This window comes from Colobus angolensis, unplaced genomic scaffold, assembly GCF_000951035.1.
Source record: "Colobus angolensis palliatus isolate OR3802 unplaced genomic scaffold, Cang.pa_1.0 Scaffold162, whole genome shotgun sequence".
NCBI lineage: Eukaryota > Metazoa > Chordata > Mammalia > Primates > Cercopithecidae > Colobus > Colobus angolensis.
Genome location: NW_012114733.1, coordinates 7,317,385 through 7,339,620, shown reverse-complemented (window position 1 = coordinate 7,339,620; position 22,236 = coordinate 7,317,385). Strand labels below are relative to the sequence as shown.

The 22,236-nt window shown below is 40.8% G+C and overlaps 1 protein-coding gene across 1 annotated transcript in view; it reads right to left on the bottom strand.

The window, feature by feature from the left end:
• LOC105508497 (histone-arginine methyltransferase CARM1-like) overlaps positions 1-15,864 on the bottom strand; it is a 281,427-nt gene extending 265,563 nt beyond the window's left edge. The window contains exons 1-2 of the mRNA XM_011937360.1: positions 15,496-15,864; positions 15,126-15,324 (exon numbers count right to left, since the gene is read on the bottom strand). Coding sequence (XP_011792750.1) covers positions 15,126-15,324; positions 15,496-15,864 — 568 coding nt within the window. The remainder of the gene's footprint in view (positions 1-15,125; positions 15,325-15,495) is intronic.
• Positions 15,865-22,236: the final 6,372 nt, after the last annotated feature.

The window sequence follows — 22,236 nt, the reverse complement described above, 5'->3', positions numbered from 1 at the left end:
ATATTTAAGTTGGATTTCGCCCAAAGAATTTTGAGCATCCAAAGAAATTTGAGCAACATATGAGATATTAATATTTTTTTCTCCTTTGATGTGTTAACATAGTGTATTATTTGACTGCATTTCCTAATAGTGAAACAAGCTTACATTCCTGAAATAAATGTCACTTAATCATGTTTTATCAGTTTTTTATTACAATGTTGGATTTTGTTTGCTAATGCTTTATTAAGTATTTTTACATCAATATTCATACATGATATTGGTAATAATTTTCTATTTACATTGTCATTTGCATACTTCATTCTAAAAAATAATTGTAATACTCTGGAATAAGCTATAGAGCCCTCAATCTATCTGGTCTTTGAATGTTTGGTAGAATTTCCCTGTGAAACTATCTGAGCCTGGTGCTTTCTTGTGAAGTAGCCCCCTTATAATTTTCTTTATTTCTTTGATGTCAGTTGGTTTCTTTAGATAGAGTAAATTTGTCTCTTTAAATCCAGTAAATTTCTTTAGGAAAGTGTTCAATTCATACAGGTTTCAGCATTTCAATTCAACATTTATTAGCATACATGTTGGCAAATGAGTGTCTAATTAGTTTTTTATAATTCTTCTGTTTCAATGATATTTCCCCTTGCTAATTTCTTATTTTGACTATTTGTGCTTTCTCCCTTTTATTCTTCATTAGGTTAATTAGCAGTTTTTATATTTTGCTAAGTTTTTCAAAGCCCAGCCAGGCTTTTGACTTATTAATTATATCTACTTTTATTTATTTTTCTCATTTTTTTATTTTGCTTTACATCTTGACATTTTCTAGGTTTTTCAGTTGGGAATTTAATTTGTTAATTTTCATTCTTTCAGTTTTATTGATAAAAGTGTTTAGGGCTATGAATTTGCCTCTAATCACTACTTTAGCATATATCATATATTCTTTTATCCTCATCTCCACTTGATTTAGTGTTAGATATGCAGCTAAGTATATTAAATCCTCATCATCAGTCCTTTAATGAACATCATCTACTCATGCCTTAGTGGGTTTCTAGTAGATTCTCAAGAAAGTTTCCTGGATACAAATTCCTACACTTGCATATCTAAAACACACACACACACACACACACACACACAAAACGGTGCTGCTCTACTGTTGATGTACTGTTTACTTTTTGTAAACAACAAACATTATGTTTTTGAATATCCAAAGCCAGCCTAGTTCTTTTTACTTTGTAAGATATTTTATCTTTTCACCTTGTAGCTCTGAGGATTGTTTTTAATCTTTATAAATTCCAACAGTTTTACTCAGATAGGTCTCAGAGTTAGTAGTTATGGGTCAATATTCCCTGAGTTCTTTCAATATGTAGATTCTGATCTTTTATTTACAGAAATAGGTTTTTATAGTTTTAAATATGAACTTGTTCCATTGTTTTACATATCTCTTTCTAGAGATCTAACTGGATTATTTTTGCTACATTTTATTTCAAATACTTTCTTAGTCTTTTAATATATTTTATTTTAAAATTTTATTCATTTTTTAAAATTTCTTTTTGTTTTTTGTCATCTTGGTTGTTTTCCTGATTTTCTTCAATATTCTCCTTAAATTTTCATTTGAATCTCTTATTCCTTAGAGACTTTCTAAATTAGTCTTCATTTTTTTTGTATAACTTAGACTTTTATGTTTTCCTAAAGTCAATCAACTTTTATTTTAGTTCTGCTTATTTTGCATTCATTTCTGTTCCTGGTGTTTTCATTTCTGTTTCAAAGTGGTGTACTGTATTTCACAGCCAAAAATGCTTATTTGAGGATATTTCATTTAGTTGCATATAGTGGATAAAATTTTTGTCATCTAGATTAATTTGATTCTCATTTTCTTCTGTATTTTTATGGTGGTGATAGATCATTGAAGACTGCTTGTGCCTCTACATTTCTGTGTACAGGGCTGGTGGTTTAGGTTTGAATTGGTTTCAGAGATTCCTAGTTCAAGAGTTCTGTCTTATGTCAGGGCAGTAAAATACGGTTGACAGGGTTTTTGCTGTTGTTGTTGTTGCTGTTGTTTTAAACAGGACTGTAGGGTAGGGTTACTTGTCCTTTGCCTTTTTTCTTTTGGCTTGTAGGACTGCAAATGTGCTCTCTTTTTATTTCGATTCAGCATGTAGCTTTGAAAGAATTCCTGTCTTTTTAAAATTGTTCTCCTCAAATGTTAACTTTCCAAGACTTCCTCTTGAAGCACTGTGTACAATTTTACCTTCCTCCTGGTTGTCAGTTTCCTGATCCAGCAGATCACTTTTTTTTTTCTCTTTTTATGGTGATGGTTTTAGATCAATATCAGGCCTGCTCTAAGTCTTCCTTCTCCATTCCAATCAATTTTTCAGAGACTACCCTTGTACTTCACAAGGACTCTTGGAGGAGGACAAGAGATAACTCACAGAGATCTGGTGTTCATTTTTGTAGCTGCAGGTCTTTTGAAGTTTGGACATTATTTGTCTTCTTCTTATGCTGAGAGCATGAATTTTATTTCTTCTCATTGTTATTTAGGTGTTGGGAATATGTTGGGAGATTAAGATTTACACCATCACTATTACCTTGGTTACCCGTCAAATTAAAATGTTTAATAATATGCCACCACATAAAATATTTCTAATGACACTCTGCTGTGAGAGCTCTAGTTTTCTACCCTGGTCATAATACGTACCTCAAAACATGCTTTATCTAGGAAGTGGTTGGTGCATAGCATTATATTTGATTGACACAGGAAAGCTGGGTATCCTAGAATCATAGAAGATTGATATATATTTGAGGGTCATTCCAAAGAGATGCCCACAACCCCAGCAGTTAACCAGCTGGAGGTGCAACGTGTGAGAGAAAATAGGAAGCAGAATGTTGAGGAGCAGTTACATAGCACATAGGTGTCCAATGAGAAGACCTACCCAGAGTAGAAAATATATTTGGTAGTTACCCTCTGAAGGCTATTATAAAAAGATAACCATGGCTTCATGGTTCCTTCTAGACTTCACTACTCTACCTCTCATGCCTCAGTTCCTCTGTGTTGTCTCTTGTCTCACTCTATTAGTATTGTGTTATTGATATCTTTAAAAGAAATTTCATTCCATGAGTGTTAGGGATAGTGGTCTCCATAGAGACAACCAGGAGTAACCAGGACCAAGTCAAGCAGTGAAGGGGCAAGAATGTACCTTTTCACAAGGTTAGGTACTCTTAGGTCAGCTAAGTACTGACATCAGTCTCTGTGTCTCTTAGGTCAAATCATCAAGAGTAAAAATTGTATAAAATAACTGATTTTTTTTATTACTGTTGGGTAGTATAATGGTGCAGGCACTGAAAGGTGCTCAACAAATAATTGTAAATGAGTGAATAACTATCAAAATTTATAAAAATGACCATCAGATATCATAATCCTCCTACTTGCCAATAGAAAATGCTGCTTTGCAAAAGGTTTTTTAAAGCCTACTGTTCTACATTAAACAATAAGTTACTGTTTGGGATCTAAGCCCCATGAAGAAACTTCTCTGGCTTTCTAAGGAACTTGATTTATTAGAAATCATAGGACCCTTTTGAGAGATGAGTGTTATCTACAAATTGCAAATACGTTTTGCCCCACATGAATTAACAAAAACCATAGCAATACATTGAAGTAAGAGCCAAGGGACAAAAGAGTGGAAGGACCTGGAGATTATTTCCAAAACACAAACTGATGGTTCATTGAAGTAGACATTGCGAATTAACTCAACTGCTTCCCTTTATTTCTCACATTATTATTTTAAAGTTCAGGCACAGGTTATCTGAATAATTTGCTCTAAGAGGGACAAAATTAACTAATAAAAGCAAAGAAGAATTTGACTGATTTATAACAAAGATTGCAGACAAACTGGCTCACTGTCATACGGCTGAGAAAATGTGATAAATTATTGGTCCATATTTTCCAAGAATAAAAGTATACTTTCTGCTCCAAAAGCTGTATAACTATATTCACCAGGTCCTACTGTATATCTTCCTAGGAAACAGAAATTATAAAGACACAATCCCAAACCTGAAAAATCTGAAAGGGAAGAGCCACATCAGAATCTGGGAAGGCACAAAGAAAGCAGGCCATACTACTAAAATGCTTCAACCTAGAGAACATATTATCATTCTAACTGGAACTTCAAAGAATCAAATGCTTTATGGTGGGGGGCAGAGGGCCAAAGATTTCCTGTAAATGGAAAAGAAAAATCACGACTATTCCTGGGAGTCAAAAGATAAAAATCATATTAAATTGGTTAAGAGAATGCATTCTAAATATCGTCTATGAAGACTGGTGGAGAAAGTAGAGTTGACCATTGGGAGGACTGAGCACCAACCCTGGCTCTTTATGAACTAGCTAGAGGAGTCTGCCAATGTTTTCCACCTCTATGAACTCCAGTCTCTTCTGATGATATTCTATAGATTAAAAACTTAATGTTCATTGCCTGTAGTTGACATGTTCTCTGCTTTTTTGATCTGCTAGCCTTGACATCTAAGAAACAGAATTCATATACTGAAGGATTTGCTATCTGTGGAAACAAAACAAGAAAACTTACTTCTCTGAGAAAGAAAAAAATATGAAATCAGAAGTGAATGCCCTTGTAAGGAAAAAATTAGCTTTGTCCACAGGAATTTACATGAAGCAATTCCATAGAACTGTTTTCGGAGCACAGAGAAGCATTATGAAAGCTTAGCCTCTGAACAACAGCTGGGTTTGCATCTCAGCTCTGCTCTTTCCTCCGAGTGTCTTAGACCAGTTTTTGAACTGTGCCTCCATCTTTTTTCAAGTGCAGCAAAGCATCTCACATCAGTTTGCAATACAGTATTTACAAACACCATAGACTCTGCAGTGCCATTAGCTGGACTTTGTTAGGCTAAGAATGTGTACAATTCAGATTCACTTTCCTCTTCCCCATTCCAATTAATGGATTTTCATTTATCTTTTATTTTTCTGACACCTAAGATCCAAGACATAAGTGTTCTGTCAAGATGGTACAGAGTCTATCTCCATGTCTTTTAAGATACAAATTCTAAACCCAAGACTGTATAAATATCAAGGCTTGTGAAATATGTTTAAATGATTACTTAAAGCCAGAAAACATAGCAAGTTTTTAAAAAATCAATATCCATAGAATATACTATCCATCATCCCCTAAGATGCAACAAATCTAGTGAGTCTCCAGCTTCCTTTCTTTCTCCCTTCCTTATTTCCTTACTTCCTCCCTCCCCCTGTCTCCGTCCTTCTATTCCTTTCTTCCTTCTTCTCTCTCACTCCTTTGTTTCATTCTATAAAGCTTTGTTGTAATTTCTGGTGTTTGAAACAGCAGCTCAGCCTGTCTCCTTGTGAATGAGTTAATACAATATTTCAAATAGCATCTGAACCAAGACGCAAGGTAAAATTTATCTTCAATACACCTCTTCCCTACAGAGAAGAAAATCTAGCTAAACCTCCCCATAAAGAAATGAAGTTGTGATGCAATAAACCTGACAAAAAATTAAGCAGAGGTTACCACAGCAAGGCCTATCTTCTTCAGAAATAAGAGCCTCTTCCATCCAGCTATACAAAGTAAAGTAAAGGGCTTCGAAGCCAGAAGCATACTGGAGCTTTTCTATTCCATTGATCACTGCCACTCTGCTGAGAGATGTTTATATATTTTATGTACATTCTTTAGTTATGCAATTCAATTGCAAACACCCTGAGGGCTTCAGGGCAGGACTGTATCTGATAACTAATTCAAAAAAAGATTTCTTCATATAGTGTTTAGCAATAAACCTATTAGAAACACAAAATATGTTTTTCTCAAACAGGCCTGTAGAAAGTCATGCACAGACAAAAGACCCTGATACTTACTGAATGGCACTATAATGCAAGCTCCATAAAATCAGTGGATTTGTTTTATTCACAGTTCATGGCAGGTAGACTCCAAGACAGCCTCCAACAACCCCCACCTCCTGGATTCATGTCCCTGTGTAATCTCTACCCAAGTGTGGACAGAGCTTCTGACTAACCAGTAGAATATGATAAAGGTCATGGAATGTCACTTCCGCAATTGGGCTCCATAAAATTGAGACTTTTATCTTGCTATTAGACTCTCCCTCTTGCTGGCTTTCATAAAGCAAGATGCCATGGAGGGGCAAGCCCATGTGCCAAGGAACTCAGGGCACCAGGGAACAGCTAGCAAGAAATTGAGTTGAGTTAAGCCAACAATCACACAGTCGGCTCAGAAGAGGATGCTTTACTAGTCAAGTCTTTATATGAGACTTTGGCACTAGCTGGATCCTTGATTGTAGCTCCTGAGAGACTCTGCAGTGGAGAACTCAGGTAAGCCATGCCCAGACTCCTGGCCACAGAAACTCTGAGATAATAAATGTGTATTGTTTTAAGCCACTAAGTTGGTGGTTATTTGTTACACAGCAATGCACAACTAATGCACTGCTATTTCCTCAATTCCTTGAACAGTGCCTGGCTCATAGTAGGTATGTAATAAATACAACTTGCACAAATCAATAAATGAAATTAAGTCCTGTCACTGATACAGAGTTACTGAAGGTCAGTAAACTATTCATCACGGTGCTGCAATGTACAACTAGATGAATAACGTCAATTTTTACAACAAGCCTTCTAACAAATTCAATTTTCTAAAAACAAACATGTAGTAAATAAATACAATTTCCCACAATAAACATGTTAAGCAAGCTTTTCGGTCATCATAACAGCCTCAAGGTTGGCTTATATTTTCTAGGAGAGAACAATAAACTTTATAGTTTAAAACAAAATAGCATTGGAGACCCCTTTTACCCTTCTTGGCTAAGAAACTGACCAGGAATTCAATTTCACAGTAACAACATTCAGAATATGCATTGCTCTAACCTAAATAGTCATTTAACCCAGCCTGGCTTGTGCTCTTTATTCTTTCTGCCTTTATGATTCCTAATTGGGAAATATGCTTCAATCTTCTCACTCACATTCTCAAAAGCATTTGGGTCAGCCTCTTCCCTTCCTCTCAAGGTTTCTCATTAAATTATCTTGTGATCTGTGGCCTGTGAGTCCGACTTCAATTTTAACCAAGGATAAATTTTTAAAAAATATTTTTAGTTCTCATTACCAGTTGTGATAATTGCTAGGAAAGAAAGAAGGCTGAGATAAATGGCAGCGGATGTGGTAGGAGCAGTGGGTGCTTCGCATGATGAGAACACCTGTCTGAAAATGTGACTTTCAAACTTTGAACTAGAAGATGAAAAGAACCCAAATATACGAAGAGCCAGGATGGGGGTATGGGTGTAGAACAGCATTTCAAGCAAAAGGAACAGCACATCAAAAAGCCTGAGAACAAGTTTCTCAGCAGAGTTGATTTTACAAAGTCAGCCATATTGTGAATGTGAAGGACAACTATACACAATCAGTTAGGATCACACACACACACACACACACACGAAGTCCAGCATAAAGTATCCTAATGCTTTTCTTTGGGTGGTACTAGAATGTAAGCTCCACAAAAGTAGTAACCTCTCTTTACAACTGCTTGTAAAAAATATCTTGATGTTATTGAGATTTGGTAATTTTGACTCCATTTATTTTCAAAATGAAAAGAAATCATTTTGACTTTTTTTCACTTTTCATTATTCTATGTTATTATTATGATTCGAGGTAAGAATTATCCTAGCTTCCAAGAGAGAAAACTAAGGTTCAGGCAGGTTCCAATAAATCTTCTAAGGTCACAAAGCTCATAAATGGGGACATCTGACCTGGTTGATTGAACTCCCTCGCCAGCCTAGTCCTCATAAAACGGGGGTTAAAATGGTGGGAAGCAATTAAGAAAAGAAGGTCATGCATAATTTTATTTATATGGGTGTCCTGGATATTAGAAAACCTCAATTTTGTCCAAAATATGCCAAGAGTTACATTGTCAGTCACCCCACTGTCTCACTGAGGTTTCTAAGCTTATGAAGGGATCCAGCTCCCCCAAACAAAACTAACAAACACTTCCTCATTCTATGGGCAAACTCAACTTGGTTTTGAGGCTAAAAGTCCAACTCTACCACAGGCCAAATGCTGGGTCACTAAATACAAGAAGGTATCATGGAAAGACGGAAATAATCAGATTTTGAGGACAATATCTGCGATAAAATGGACCAATAAAATGATGTCAATATTATCTACCCTCCAGATTACTGTATAAAGATAATTCATACAGCACATAGCACAAAGGAACAGCTTAGGTGAATGAAGGTAAATATTTGGATCTGAGAGTGATCTGGAAAACCCAGAGGTCTCTCAGAGGTCTGACAAAAGACTTTAATCAAGGATGTAAGGTCATTCCTCTGAGCAAAGGGTTTGTTTCTTATTAAAATGCTGGTGCACTGGGGAAAACCTGACTCCTTCCACTTTTATCAGCAAATCTTCAGGGTGAAACACTGGCTGCATTGGAGGGGGTGTGGGGTGTGGGAAAGGCTCTTAGACACTGGGAGTTTACGAGGGAGGAAAATGGTGGAAGGAGAAGGAGGAGGGTTCTACTTGGTGACAGAATACACTCACTTCAGACTTCTGCTTCAAACTGCCAGGGGTCTGAGCATGCACCATCTGTGACAGAAGCATGGGGAAGAGGGGATAAAGAGGGATTTTCATCAGCAGCATGGCTCTAGTCTAGTACATTTTTATAAGCCTCATATTTTAAAGTAGTTATTTCAAACACTAAGAGTAAATCTAGACACCTAATATACAGCATGAGGACTATGGTAATAGTATTGTATTGTATAATGAAAATTTGCTAAGAGAATAGATCTGAGGTGCTCTCACCATACAATAAAAAATAGGTAACTACAGAAGCTGATGGATATGCTAATTTTCTTGACCACAGTAATCATTTCACTCCGTATATTATAACACATCATGCTGTACACCTTAAATACATACAATTAAAAATTAATTTTAAAGACTCTGTGATCAATCATAACACAAAGCATAAATATTATATCAACGATACTTTCTTTCTTGCCTCAATAACCTCTTTGTTTCCAGTATTAACTCTCAAAATCAGGGGCCAACTAACCGTGCTGTCTACACTTTACTCACAAGATAGCCATATCTCTTTTTCTTCGAAGTGGCATTCACTATAAGTATCAATCAGTGGAGTGCCTGTCTTCAAACTGGTTTATTCACCAGTACTGAATAAAGAACCACAACTTAGTGCAACTATTGAAAATGGAGGGAAAAAAGGAATATTTTAATCACTTTATTTTATTTTATTTTATTTCATTTTATTTTTTTTGAGACAGAGTTTTACTCTTGTCACCCAGGCTGGAGTGCAATGGCACGATCTGGGGTCACTGCAACCTCCATCTCCTGGATTCAAGCAATTCTCCTGCCTCAGCCTCCAGAGTAGTTGGGATTACAGGTACACGCCACCATGCCCAGCTAATTTTTGTATTTTTTTTTTAGTAGAGACAGGGTTTCACCATGTTGGGCAGGCTGGTCTTGCACTCCAGACCTCAGGTGACCCACTTGCCTCGGCCTCCCAAAGTGCTGGGATTACAGGCATGAGCCACCGCACCTGGTTGAGAAAAGGAACCTTTAAAGGGTCTTTATTTGTCCAGGAAAACAAGCCTTTTCATCTCTTTTCACTTCTTTGTCTTCAGACTCAGCCACGTGGGGCTTTGAACAGTTTTTCGTTTGTCATCCGCTCAAGGTACCAGTCCTGCCTGACAGAGGAAGGAAACACTTTCACTTCACTGATACGCATTCCATAACTGGACCCACAAAACCAGGGCTACCTGGAATTTTCAGTTTAGTCTCATTAAAGATCTTTCTTGGAAAGTTATACTGAAACCATGAAAGTATGGCTCTTGGTAAAATAACAATAAAAGAAAGAAGTTACTTAGCAGGATTCTGACTGTATTTCACATTTTTTAATGACTCTTCAGTACAACAATAAAATCTAAATTGTTACTCGGGCGAAATGGTAGCGAGGTTGAGTTTGATGATGAATGTGAGGCATAGTCTGCTGTTTGGGAGAGGCACTGCTGTGTCAAAGATGAGTGTGGTGTTCTTCGGAGTTTGGATGGAAAAGTGTGAGAGAGTATTGTGAATCCATGATTGTTTGTGGGGAAAGATGGTGGTTTGTGTATCTTTTTCTCCCTCATGTATTGTGAAAGGAGTTGTGCTAGCAACGCAGGAAGGTTGTTTGTCATTATCACAGTAATTGGGAAATGGGGATGCTGACATATGTCGCCAAGGGGCAAGGGGTCTTAACCACTCTGCAATGTCTTTACAGTGAAGAATTTTCCCAGCTCAAGTTATTCATGCTCTGTTGAGAAATACTGTGCTCCAGTAACAATTTTGGTCTCTCTCCCCAGCTCCATTCTCTCTCCCTGGAGTTCTCTGATGGATATATTGGAAGCAGACATGAGCCTGCCCAGCCTAGCCCCCTCCACTCTTGCTTCCTTGTCTGTCTGCCTGCAGAGAAGTTGTTTTCTGGGGTAGGCCTGCAGGTTGGTTTGTTTTGTTTTGTTTTTGAGGAGTGGGGTTAAGTTCAATTCAGGAGTGAAGAATTAGGAAGTCCATTGTGGGACACATCAAAAATCCATGCATTTACCTGCTTCACTCAAAGCCCACCAATTTCAATGTTAATCTCATCCAAAATATACCCTCACAGAAACATCCAGAATGCTTGATCAAATGTTTAGGCACTATGGCCCAGCCAAGTTGACACATCACATCAGCTCCAGTGCCCGCCCAGAAGAGTAATGTGTTCTTGGATCTCCAGACCAGGCCAGTCACCAGCTGAGTGCCAGAGACTGACCTCAGTCAATGCCACAAAGGATCACCTGGCCAAGCCCTCCCTGGTCCTAACTCACACAATCTGGGAACATTATACATGGTTATTTTAAGTTACAGAGTTTGAGGTGGCTTGTTATGCTGCAGTAATAAGTGGAACACTAATTTTAAACTTCCATTGCTCCCTCTCTCTCTTATGAAACTTCAGCTACACAGGCCACTACAAACACACATGCTCCCTCCTAGCCTCAGGCCCTTTCTACCTGCCATTCTTTCTGCCTGCAATATTTTTCCTCCAGCTCTTTGCTTAGCTGGCTTCTTTCATCTTTCCTTCCTGCTTCAGATCAAATATTACTTTCTCAGAGAAGTCTTCCCTGACCACACTCACTAAATTGGCCTCCTTCCCTCTCTATGTAGCTTTTTTCATTCTGTTCATTTTCTTCAAAACATTGATCTCAATCTGAAATTATCTTGGTTTCTATCTTTGACTATTGTTTTCCTCAATTGAAGCATTAGATCTGTAGGGTAGGTTCTTAGCTAGCTCATTTATGGTTCACACAATGATTGGCACAGAATATGTGTTCCATAGATATCTGTGGAAGGAGAAGTAATGAATGCTTATCTCATACGTGGGTGACTGCCTTCAGGATCCTGTCCACAGGCCTCAACTTCCTAAGTCTGCTATCATAGAATTTAGTGAAGGAAGATTAGAGTTCCCATGAGCTATAAAGGGTGTTTTTCTCTGACTTTCCTTCTGCTCTTTTTTTCCCTCTCTAATGAGATGAGCATTCACCAGGGAACAAAAAGCCTAGTATCCTTTTACAATACCTCACAGACAAAAACTGCTGCATTTTTATATGTGATTATCTGTGGGACTTGTTTATAAATTTTCCGAACTCTTACAGATTAATTAAAAGCATCTCTAAACTGAAAAATGAAAAAAATTTTCTCTTATTTCCTGGAAATCCAGTCTACTCTTAGCCTTTGTGTAATACAGCCTCAGCTCTTAATTTCTTTCTTCTCCAGTTCCTCAGCATGGAGCTTACAGAGAGCTTGGCTTAAAGGGCTGGGGAGAGGCAGAGGCAGGTCCATCCCCTACTTTTTTTATTCCCCCCTTTTCCAGTTACTGGTTTGGATACTCTTGAAGCATAAAAACCAACAAATATTTTTTTCTCATCCCCTGAACTGAGGTTCTTATCCGAAGCCAGCACTCAACCCATGCTCTATACTTTCTTATTCTCTTGTATTCTGATTCTGCCTTGTTTTAACCATGTTTTTCATTTTCTGCATTCTGATGCTTCAACATCTGGGGCCTTTCTCACCCTGGAGAGACTGCCCCTCCCAAGGTATGCCAATTCCTAGAGAGAGTAAACAACTCACTTGGGAGCATGCCTTTCAAGTATAAATCAACCGGTCCAGAGTCCACAGCCCAACCACCCTTTTTATGGGGCTTTCACACTCTGGACCACTATCCGTCTGCCCTAATTACCCCAGGGTCAGGTACCGGACAACTAGAGACAGCCTCTAAACCCTAAAGCCAGCTGAAATCATTCAAATCAGCCAACCCCCTGCCTCACCCATTCCTTCCCACAGAAAACACAATAAAGGTTTCTGCTTACAGCTCCCCCCACCGCCCCGCCCCCCCACTTCTGCCCCTGACCCACCCAGGTGCTTCTCCATGTGACCCCCTTGTGGTGTGGTATGCCCCAAGGGAACTGTGAGTAACAAACCATCTTTTCAATGGCAATTGTCTCCTGATCTGTTGACCTTACTGTACCTCAAATTTCTATTACCATACTGCATTTTAAAACATCCCTCTAGACTGTAAGTCAAGCCAATGTCTTAATTGTCTTGGGCAATTTGGATTCTGCACACTCAGTGCTCAGTATTTTAAGTTTTACTTTAGCAAGACTTAGAAACCTGTTTTAAAGCACTGATTCATTTAAGAAACATTTTTTGATGTCTCATGTGTACTTGGTATTGTGGAAGGCCCTGGGGATAGGAGGATGAATAAAACACGCTTTTACGCAGGCTCCTGGCAGGATGGGGACTCAAAAAATGTTTGAGAAAAGAAGAAATGAATCAATGTCTTCCCAGAGCTCACAAGCTAGAATCCATTGCTTGCTGGATCCCCTGATGTGTTACCTCTATAAAATTGTGGTCAGTTTTGGAAAGTTTGAAATTAGAATAGACTGGTTTGTCTTGTTCTGTTCCATTTTTTATATGTCAAGCTATTGAAATCTGGACTCTAAAAGATTGTTCAAATTTTCCAAGTTATTATTTAGCAGATTTAATGGTCTTGCTTGGAACATCTTTACCAAAATCTAGCCTAACTCACTCTAAGAAGAGCCTAAGGAAACTGTTATCTGGGGGACATAAAGTAAATATAACATTAACAATAGGTCAAGTGCAGTGGTTCACATCTGCAATCCCAATGCTTTGGGAAGCTGAGGAGGGAGGATGGCTTAAGGCCAGGAGTTCAAGGCCAGCCTGGACAATATAGCAAGATCCCATCTCTACAAAAAATTGTAAAAATTATTCGGGCATGGCGGTGCATGCCTGTAGTCCTAGCAACTCAGGAAGCTGAGGCAGGAGGATCACACAAGCCCAAGAGTTTGAGGTTGTACTGAGCTATGATCACTTCACTGCATTCCAGCCTGGGTGACAGAGTGAGAATTTGTCTCTACATAATAATAACAGTTAATACTTACTGAGCTCTTAATATATTCCAGGCATTGTCCCAAACATGGGACATGTAGTATTTTATTTAAACATTATAATTCATATTATCATCCTTATGTTACAGATGAGGAAATGAAGTTTAAATAGAGTGAATCATTCACTACAGGTAACATAGCCAGTGAGTACAGCCTGGATTCTAACTGAGGCAGCATTATTCCAGAATCTACCTACTTAACAACTAACTCTAGCTATGAGGTAAATCTGTATAATTTTCTCAGTGTACCTTGCTTAGTCCCATTTCTAAAGTCCATGAAAGAATTTGGGCCAAATTTATTCCCAAAGAAATCCTAGCCACTCAAAATTCTGCTACTAAATACATAATATTTGAGTTTGCCAGAATCTTTTTTCTTCCAATAATGTATTAGAATTTGTTTTTAAGCTTTCTCTCCCTGGTCCCCATCCACAGGGGCCTAGTTCGTGATATAATAAAATGAGCTACTTTAAAGAAAAACTCCAGAATAGTTTCTCTCCCAAACTTTCCATAAAAGGGAACTGAGTTTTAATAACTACATTCATGCATTGAATGCAGCTTAGGACTGGAAAGTGAGTTTTCTGCTTCCTTATTAATGAATCTTTCCCAAGGAATTCTGTCAAAATCTTGTGGCAATGACTGCCTCCCTGCCTTAGCTTTAATTATTCTATTTCCATTAGTCTGTGTCAACACATACCACAAAGGTCATCTCTGGACTTGATGTATTGCATTAAAGGTGAGCTTCTCTAGGATAATTAAGTCCTCAAAGACCAGGCACTGGGGTAATGCCTTGGGGAGTCTGCAACTCCAATCACCTTGAACTTTGGATATGTCTTCGCTTAACATACATTTGTGGAAAAGAAAACCATAGGACATGAAATAATGCACAAGTTGCAAATGTGCTCTTTTCTCTATACATGACTAGAGATTAAATATTGACTATAGCAGGCAAACAGAACTCTTTTCTGGAATCTTGAGTTTCGGAATTCCCAAGAGAAACATTAAAAGCTAATTCCTTTCTTCTCTTGCATCCAAAAGAGAAATCAATGAGCTATTGAATAAGACTTTTGATCCATTACCAAGACTCAAGCTTCCTAAAACACTAGTCAAATGGTATTTAATACTTTGTTTTAAGACCGAAACTTGCCCATCTCGGCCTACAGTAAAGGGAGAAGACACATCCCAGGGCTTGCTTTTGCTCCACAACAAGCATTTATTGAGTGTCTACTATGTGCCTGATCATGTTCTAAGTCCTTGAAGATAGAGCAGTGAACTTCTATCCTTATCACTGAGGAGGGAGAAGGCAGTACCTGCCGGTTACTTGAAATTCCCACTGGAACCAATTCACAGGGCAGAACACTTTAAACTCTACTCAGACTCTCAGAAGTTGGGTAGGAAGAAACTCCTTAAGTCTTTGGAGCCTCACAGATGCCTTTTGGGCTCTGCTTTCCACACTTACTAGAGCCAGGTATATAATATGAGCTGGGGACAAGAAGCGTGAACCCCTCCAATTTTTATGCAAAGTTTTGCGAGCAAGTATGAGCATTTGCTGGAGCCAAAGTCTACACATGTCCTCGAATTCTCAAAAAGATCTGGGATCCCACCAAGGTTAAAAGCAATCCCCTAACATACCCACAACTCGTGGAGCCCAGGTGACTGCGTTTGTGCTTTCTTGGTGAAGGCCACGTTTTGAACCAAAAAGCAATGCCAAATGGATGCCACACTGACTGCAACAGCCACTTAGCCTGGTGTACACCCCGCTTAGTCCTTTCTCAACTTCACAACTTCGCTCACCAGAAAGCTTCGGGTGCAACTGCAAGGCGGCCTCTTCCTTTGGAAAGGAATGAGAAACACGTAGGCTTAGAAGTACTGAGACATTGGCGCCACTCCTGTTTTGGTCTTGAATGGATTCCCGGCGAAGAAATCACATGCCTGTTTTCTCCTGACCCCACTTTTGGCATCTCTTAAGGCCAAAGCTAGTTCTCAGAGCTCGTCTGCCTACAGCTACTAAGTTTTCTGAGAGTAATAAAGATACGACGGGATCCATCTGGACGTTGTCCGGACAGGAGACGCAGCCCGCATTTCCCTTCAGAGAGCTGCTGGGGGTCCACACCTGCTCCGTGACAGCCCGAGTGCGCAACCCGCACTTCACCCGCGCGCCGGGCGACATGGCGCACCTCTGTACACGCAGGCGGACCGGACACACACGCATTCCCGTACACGCCCAACGAGCGCACACACTCGCACTCCATGCACGCGCGATGGGCACACACACTCGCATCCCTACACGTGCGCTAAAGCGCACACACCCGCGCTCCCATGACCGCGCTCGCGCGCAAAAGAGCCCCAACTTCTGAGTGGGACTCGGCATACGGGGGTAGTGCCCGGTACTTCACCATCAGTCACCGTCGCGTCCGCCTCCTCCCCTGCTGGGTGCACCTCCAGCCGCAGAAATTTCCGGCCGGGGCACAAGAACTGCCCAGGCCGAAAGAGCTGCTCCTCCGTCACAAAGCGCAGTTGCACGCTGTACTGCAAGCGCGCTGGGACCCGGGCCGGAGCCAGGGTCGCAGCCATGGTCCAAGCGCCTCTGTCCGTGAGCCCTAGCAGTGCCTCCCCCGCGCTGCTCTGGGCACCGAAAAACTGCTAGGGCAAGGGGGAGGGACTTGGAAGCGCGCACTACCTTCCCCAGCTCCCGTTGCAAGTTCAATCTTCGACCTCCGAGACGCCCGGTAACTTCTGCAGGAATAGCTGCCCTCGGTATCACCTCCCTCATCCCCCAGGAGGGCGAGCTGGAAAGCTGCAACTCCTCACTCACCGCACAGGAGCGCCCTGTAGACGCGCAAATGGGCCCAGCTACCCCGCGGGGCGGCAGCCCTGAACACACAAGTTTGGAGAGCGCGCGAGGCACCTGAAAGTGGTTGGGGTTTGGAAGCAAAAGGGTGACACCTGCTGTTCGCTGGGACCTCTCTGCGGGAGTGGGCGTCGGTTTGGAGACGGCCTTTGACTGAGCTCTTTGCTTGATGAGTGGGCACTCGCTCTTGGTGTGATTCTGGCGCAAATGGCACCCACGTGTGAGCGGCAGTCCCAAGTGCTGAGTTCTTCCCTCACTGACAAGGTCGAGAGAGCAGCAGCAATGTGGTAGGAAAGCCCGCAGACACTAGTGCAACTGGCTGGGCCCAAAAGACCGTATTCGTCTTCCATTACTTCACTTGGGATTGAAGGTTTACTCGCTGCTGTATTGTGAACAATTTTCCTAGAAGTGGGCCGGCAGAGCCAGGGACTCTTGTCCCAAAGTTAATGCTTGTCTCCGGCAGCTACCAGGCATAGTCACTCGACTCCAGCTTCAAAGGTTGGGCTCTCCAAGCTCTGAGTACCCGGTTGATTCCCTGGTCCTTAGTCCTCTTTGCAGAGAAACCAATCTGCTGCAGAGTTAAGAAAAGGAAGCAGTTCTTCTTTTGACAAGAATCCCCCACACTTACAGATTCATGTGCCATAAAAGGATCTTTTCTTCAAAAGCTGAACTGCTTTCTGTGTGCCCCCAGTCTGTGACCTCCTAATAGAATGAATTGCAGGGAGGAAGCAAGGTTTGTAAATCCATTCTGATCCTCTGGAGACAATGTTCCTTTTAACTAAGCAGGTTGACTTTAGAAGATCCAGCTTCCCTAGAAGTCCTGGGTTCTATGACTTCAGAGCTCCCAAGTGGGACTGTTAAACCCAGCCAAGCTGTATGAAATCCCGGGTCTCATTTATCTGCCTCCCACACTTTCTTCTTCCTCCCAGTTCCTGATCAGGCTTCTCTGGCTTCTCCAATTTTCCTTTAAGACTTTTTCCTCCTCACCCTCCTTCTCTCTGTCTCTCATCTTTCTCAATCATCTAAGTACTCTACTCTTTTCCCTTTTTCTCATTCTCACATTCGGTTGCTGCATGGCTTTGATTCAGGCTCTGGAAGCCCTTAGGAATGAGATTTTCTCAGTTTGGCGTCAAGGCCATAGAACACTGCATCCCGCTTCCATACCTTCCACCTGTTGATGGATGAATGACAATGTTGTGACCAGAAGCTTGAGGAACCTAACCCTAGGTATTTCCCCTAGGAGGAAGTTTAGTGACACCTTCATAGAACATAGCTGCCATAAATAACAACATTTAACTATATTTTACAATAACAATGCTTTTTTAGGGTGCTTAGCAAAGAGAGCCCAGTAACTACTAGATAATCTCTCTAAGTTCAGAGCTCCTACCTTAACCCCAAAGAATGAATCCCTTTGACTTTTAGGTCACATATTCTTGGTAGATGAGGTATTTTGGCTCATAGGCTTCCCAGCCTCTCAGATCAAATCTTACACAGTGTTTCACCTGTTCTGCCTGGATATAAGTCAGGATCTGGTCATAAAAAAAGAGGCTGCCTAATTAAGAACTAACTCAACTTCCTGAACTCAGAGCTAGGCCCTCTCAAAAGTGCAGGTGACTCAGAATATAAAGTGCTTCCTCAAGCTCCTCTCACGTAGTTCACAGCCAAGAACAAAACTGGCCCATGTGGAAAGGACCTAATTTTTTTCTGAAGTTCCTCATAACAAATCTTTTATGAAATCTTTATGGTAATGCTAATATTAATCATTGATAAAATTGGCTTGTTGTATTTCATTTATTATTTCTTCAGATGGATGTATTGGTTTCCAAGGGCTACTGTAACAAATTACCACAAACTTGGTGGCTTCAAACAACAGAAGTTTCCCCCACAGTTCCAGAGGACGGCAGCCTGATATCAAGGCATCAGCGTGGTCTTATTTCTTCTAGAGGCTCTGGGGAGAATCCTTCCTTGTCTCTTCCAGCTTCTGGAAGCATTCTCTGTTTCTTGGCTTCCTTCCCTGCATCATTCCAACCTCTGCCTCCATGGTCACGTTACCTCCTCATTTTCATGTGTCTTCTCCTCTTCTGTCTCTTACGAGGGCACTTGCCATTGGATTTAGGGCCCATCCAGGTTGTCCAGGATGATCTCCTCTCAATATCCTTGATTACATCTGCAAAGACCCTTTTTCCAAGGAGGGTCGCATTCACAGGTTTGGGAAGTTAGAATTACATATGTCTTTTGGAGGGCAACAATTGAAAGAACCCACACATTCCCTGGTAGCCACCACTGGGGAGGAGAACATGCTTACAGGATATCATTTCAAAGCTTAGGGCCAGCCCTTGCATGTGTGACTTGGTGATGAGTACACTTTTTATTCCTGGCAGACGTGAGAGAAGACAGGTTGAGAGAGGGATTGTAGGAGGAGATAGGGTGAGGAGGTCATGGTAACTAGACCGGATTACTAGAGGAACTAAAATGTACTGCATATTCCAGGAAAAGATGGAGTTTGTTATGAAAGATGGGAAACATTATGAAGAAAGTAGAATGTTTATCTTTTTTTGTTTTATTTTGTTTTGAGACAGAGACTCGCTCTGTTGCCCAGGCTGGAGTGCAGTGGCACAATCTCAGCTTCCTGCAACTTCCACCTCCCCAGTTCAAGCGATTCTCCTGCCTCAGCCTCCCGAGTAGCTGGGACTACAGGTGTGTGCTACCACGTGCAGCTAATTTTTTGTATTTTTTAAAAGTAGAGATGGGATTTCACCGTGTTAGCCAAGATGGTCTCTATCTCCTGACCTTGTGATCTCCCCACCTCGGCCTCCCAAAGTGCTGGGATTACAGGTGTGAGCCACTGCATCTGGGCCATGTTTATCTTTCTTAAAAAATAAACTATATTGATTCTGCAAATCAGTGTTTTCCCGGGGACAGGAGAGGGAGAAAGAGAAAGAGAAAGAGAGTGAGAGCGAGCAAGAGAGAGAAACAGAATGACCCAACCTTTACTCTTCATACCAGTGGTCTTCAAGCTAAGGTATGTTAAGACCCAGGATGGAGCATTTTAAGGAAACATATTTCCAGACTGTCTACTTCCACAAATTGTTGTTTTTAAAATTGATCTTCCTGAGAAACACTAATAAATATGCAGATTCCCCTTCTCAGTGCTCACTTTTTTAAGGAAAGGCATACCTCTCACTCACCCTAAATTTTATGACATCTAGTGTTTAGTTGCCATAGGTATAAAAATATTTACAGCACCAAAAAAAAAAAAAAGATGCAATTCAAAATATTGCTGTTGCTGTAGAGAAAGTAAATGACTGTAATCATTTCAAAACTCAGATGGTAGCTAATTCTTTGTTCATAATAAAGTTGAGGGAGACCTATTAAGTTGCCAACTGAGAGATCATTAAAACTAATCTTTGATGATAGATTACTATGTGACTTGGCAACTCCCAGCAATCACAGTGGCCACGGAATAAGGGGTCCTTAGACTTAAATTCCCTTACCTTCATAGCTATCTTCATGTATAATTAGTAATAAAAAGTATAGTGATAATTAAATCAAGAGTTTTTATGAGACATATGGTCATGGAAGTTTTTTTTAAGTTGCATTTAAATTTATATACATTTTAGTTGTAGCAGGTATGATAAGGTTAGGATAACAGATGTTTAAGTGTAAAATATATTACAAGTAGGGTAAAATTCTATGGAGAAAGTACATTGGAAATAAGATTTGGAGAAGATAAAGAAAATATATATGATTTCTGACTATAAGAATTTGTCCGATATTTTTAATGGATGATAATGAATATCAAATAACCATATTAATTAGAATTGCTGGCTTCCTTTAAAATGTGACTATAACTATTCCTTAATGTCAGTATTAGCAATGAACTGGAAATAATATTCATGTGAATATTTAATTTGAAACATTCTAGATGTCAACTTTAAAACATGTGCAGGTAATGTTATAGTAGGTAGCTAGTCAGGCATGAGCAGGGCAGGAGAGGGCTACCCCACCACACACACACATCAGGAGACCATCAGGTGTTGGTCAGGTGGTTGTCAACTAGCTCTCTAAAGTAATAAAATAATTGGTCACAGCTGGCACCAGGGAACGGCAGTCTACTAATGGATAGAAAACACCTGAAACTATTGATCAGCAGCTTCTCAATAAGATCTCGGGAATTGGGCAAATGGGCTCAAGTATGTGCATTAAGAGGCAAATGGCGGAGTTTAACTGGTATATGACCTTCCTCTAGGAATGCTAGACTGGTAAGGGAAGAACGCCTCAAGTGAGCATCTGTACAACTCCAGTGCCACGCTCACAGTTGGGATCCAGCCCCAGCTGAGGTCTGAAGAAAGTGGGTGGATGTAGGGCAGGGAGCTGGAAGAACACTTGAGAGACACCAGCTAAATGAGAGTCGACTTTATTCAGCAGCCCCTTCACAGGCTCAGTGTTACATTTATACACTACACAGACAATAGTGACTGAGAGTCAGGTGGGGAGCTGCTCTATGTTGTATCTACATGGTTATGATTATATAAGACATGGGACTGTGTGCTTGCACCCCAATCCCACTGAGTCGGCTAGGCTGTTTACCTCAGCCTATGCCTGCTGCCCTATGCCTGCTTACCTCAGCCTATGCCTGCTGCCCTATGCCTGCTTGGATGTAGCATAGCCATGTTCCTTACATACAGTAACCACACGGCGTGCTCCCGTCCCAAGGGCTGGCAGGCCACTATACATGTGGACAGCCCACCCCAAGGGAGGAATCAGGTGAGGTAGAACCCAAGACCCAAGAAGTATGCCAATGTATAAAACCCCAAGTCAAAAGGGCATTTTGACCCTCAAGTGCATTTGATCTGTCAAGTCACCCTCTTCCAAGTGTACTTGACTACTTTTCACTCCTGGCCTAAAGCTTTTTAATAAATGTTCACTCCTGCTCTAAAACTTGCCTTGGTCTCTCCTTCTGCCTATGCCTTTCAGTCAAATTCTTTCTCTGAGGAGGCAAGAATTGAGGTTGCTGCAGATCTATACATTCCGCTGCTAACAGTAATCTCTGAATTTTCAGAATTATCTTAGGGACACACAGCAAATAAATAAATAAATAAATAAATACATAAATAAATAACATTGCTGTAGATAAGCAGAATAAAGAAAGAGGCATGGCAACATCTCTTTGCTGTTAGGATCTTAAGGATGCTTTGCCTCCCGCACTCTTTCCAGTGGAACCTGGGTGCCAGAGACTACCTGGGACAGCTCTACTGACGTCATCAGCACAGGATTCTAGCCTCAATAACTCCAACTTGGGAAAAGGTGCTTCTGGAGGAAAGGGAAGAAATTCTAAGGTAAATGCAACTCTCCAGGGTGAGGTCAGGTTTTTTGAGAAGAGTGCATGGGATGGCCCAAGTTAGAATCACAAAGACGGTCTGGTCTTAGAGAGAGAGGGTGCGCCTGCCAAGAGAGAAGCAAAGGCAGGACCTGGGAACATGCTGAGAGGGGCTTTCTGTAGCTCACCAGGAAAGTCTCATTTGGGATATAGTTTCTCTTATTTCAGGGTAGAGTTTCTTCTCATTACCTCATTTCAGTAGTTCACTCTGTCAGTGTGGTGTGGGGTGAGATAGGGTAAGAGAGAGAAACGTGACCTGCATCTCAGGGAGGGAGCATTTTATCTAGACGACTGAGTCCAGGATTGCTGGTCATTACTAGCAGGATGTGAAAGGGAGCCCCGCAGGGGTGGGAGGGCGAGGAAGGAGCAAGTCATGGTGGGGAGTATGTTAATGGGATCTGGAGGAGGCAGATTTGTGGTCCAACCCCAGCCCCACTCCTTATTGCCTGGGTAAATGGGGCTATTACTTAGATGCTTTGAATTTGGGGAAGCCTTTACAGCAAACCCAATAT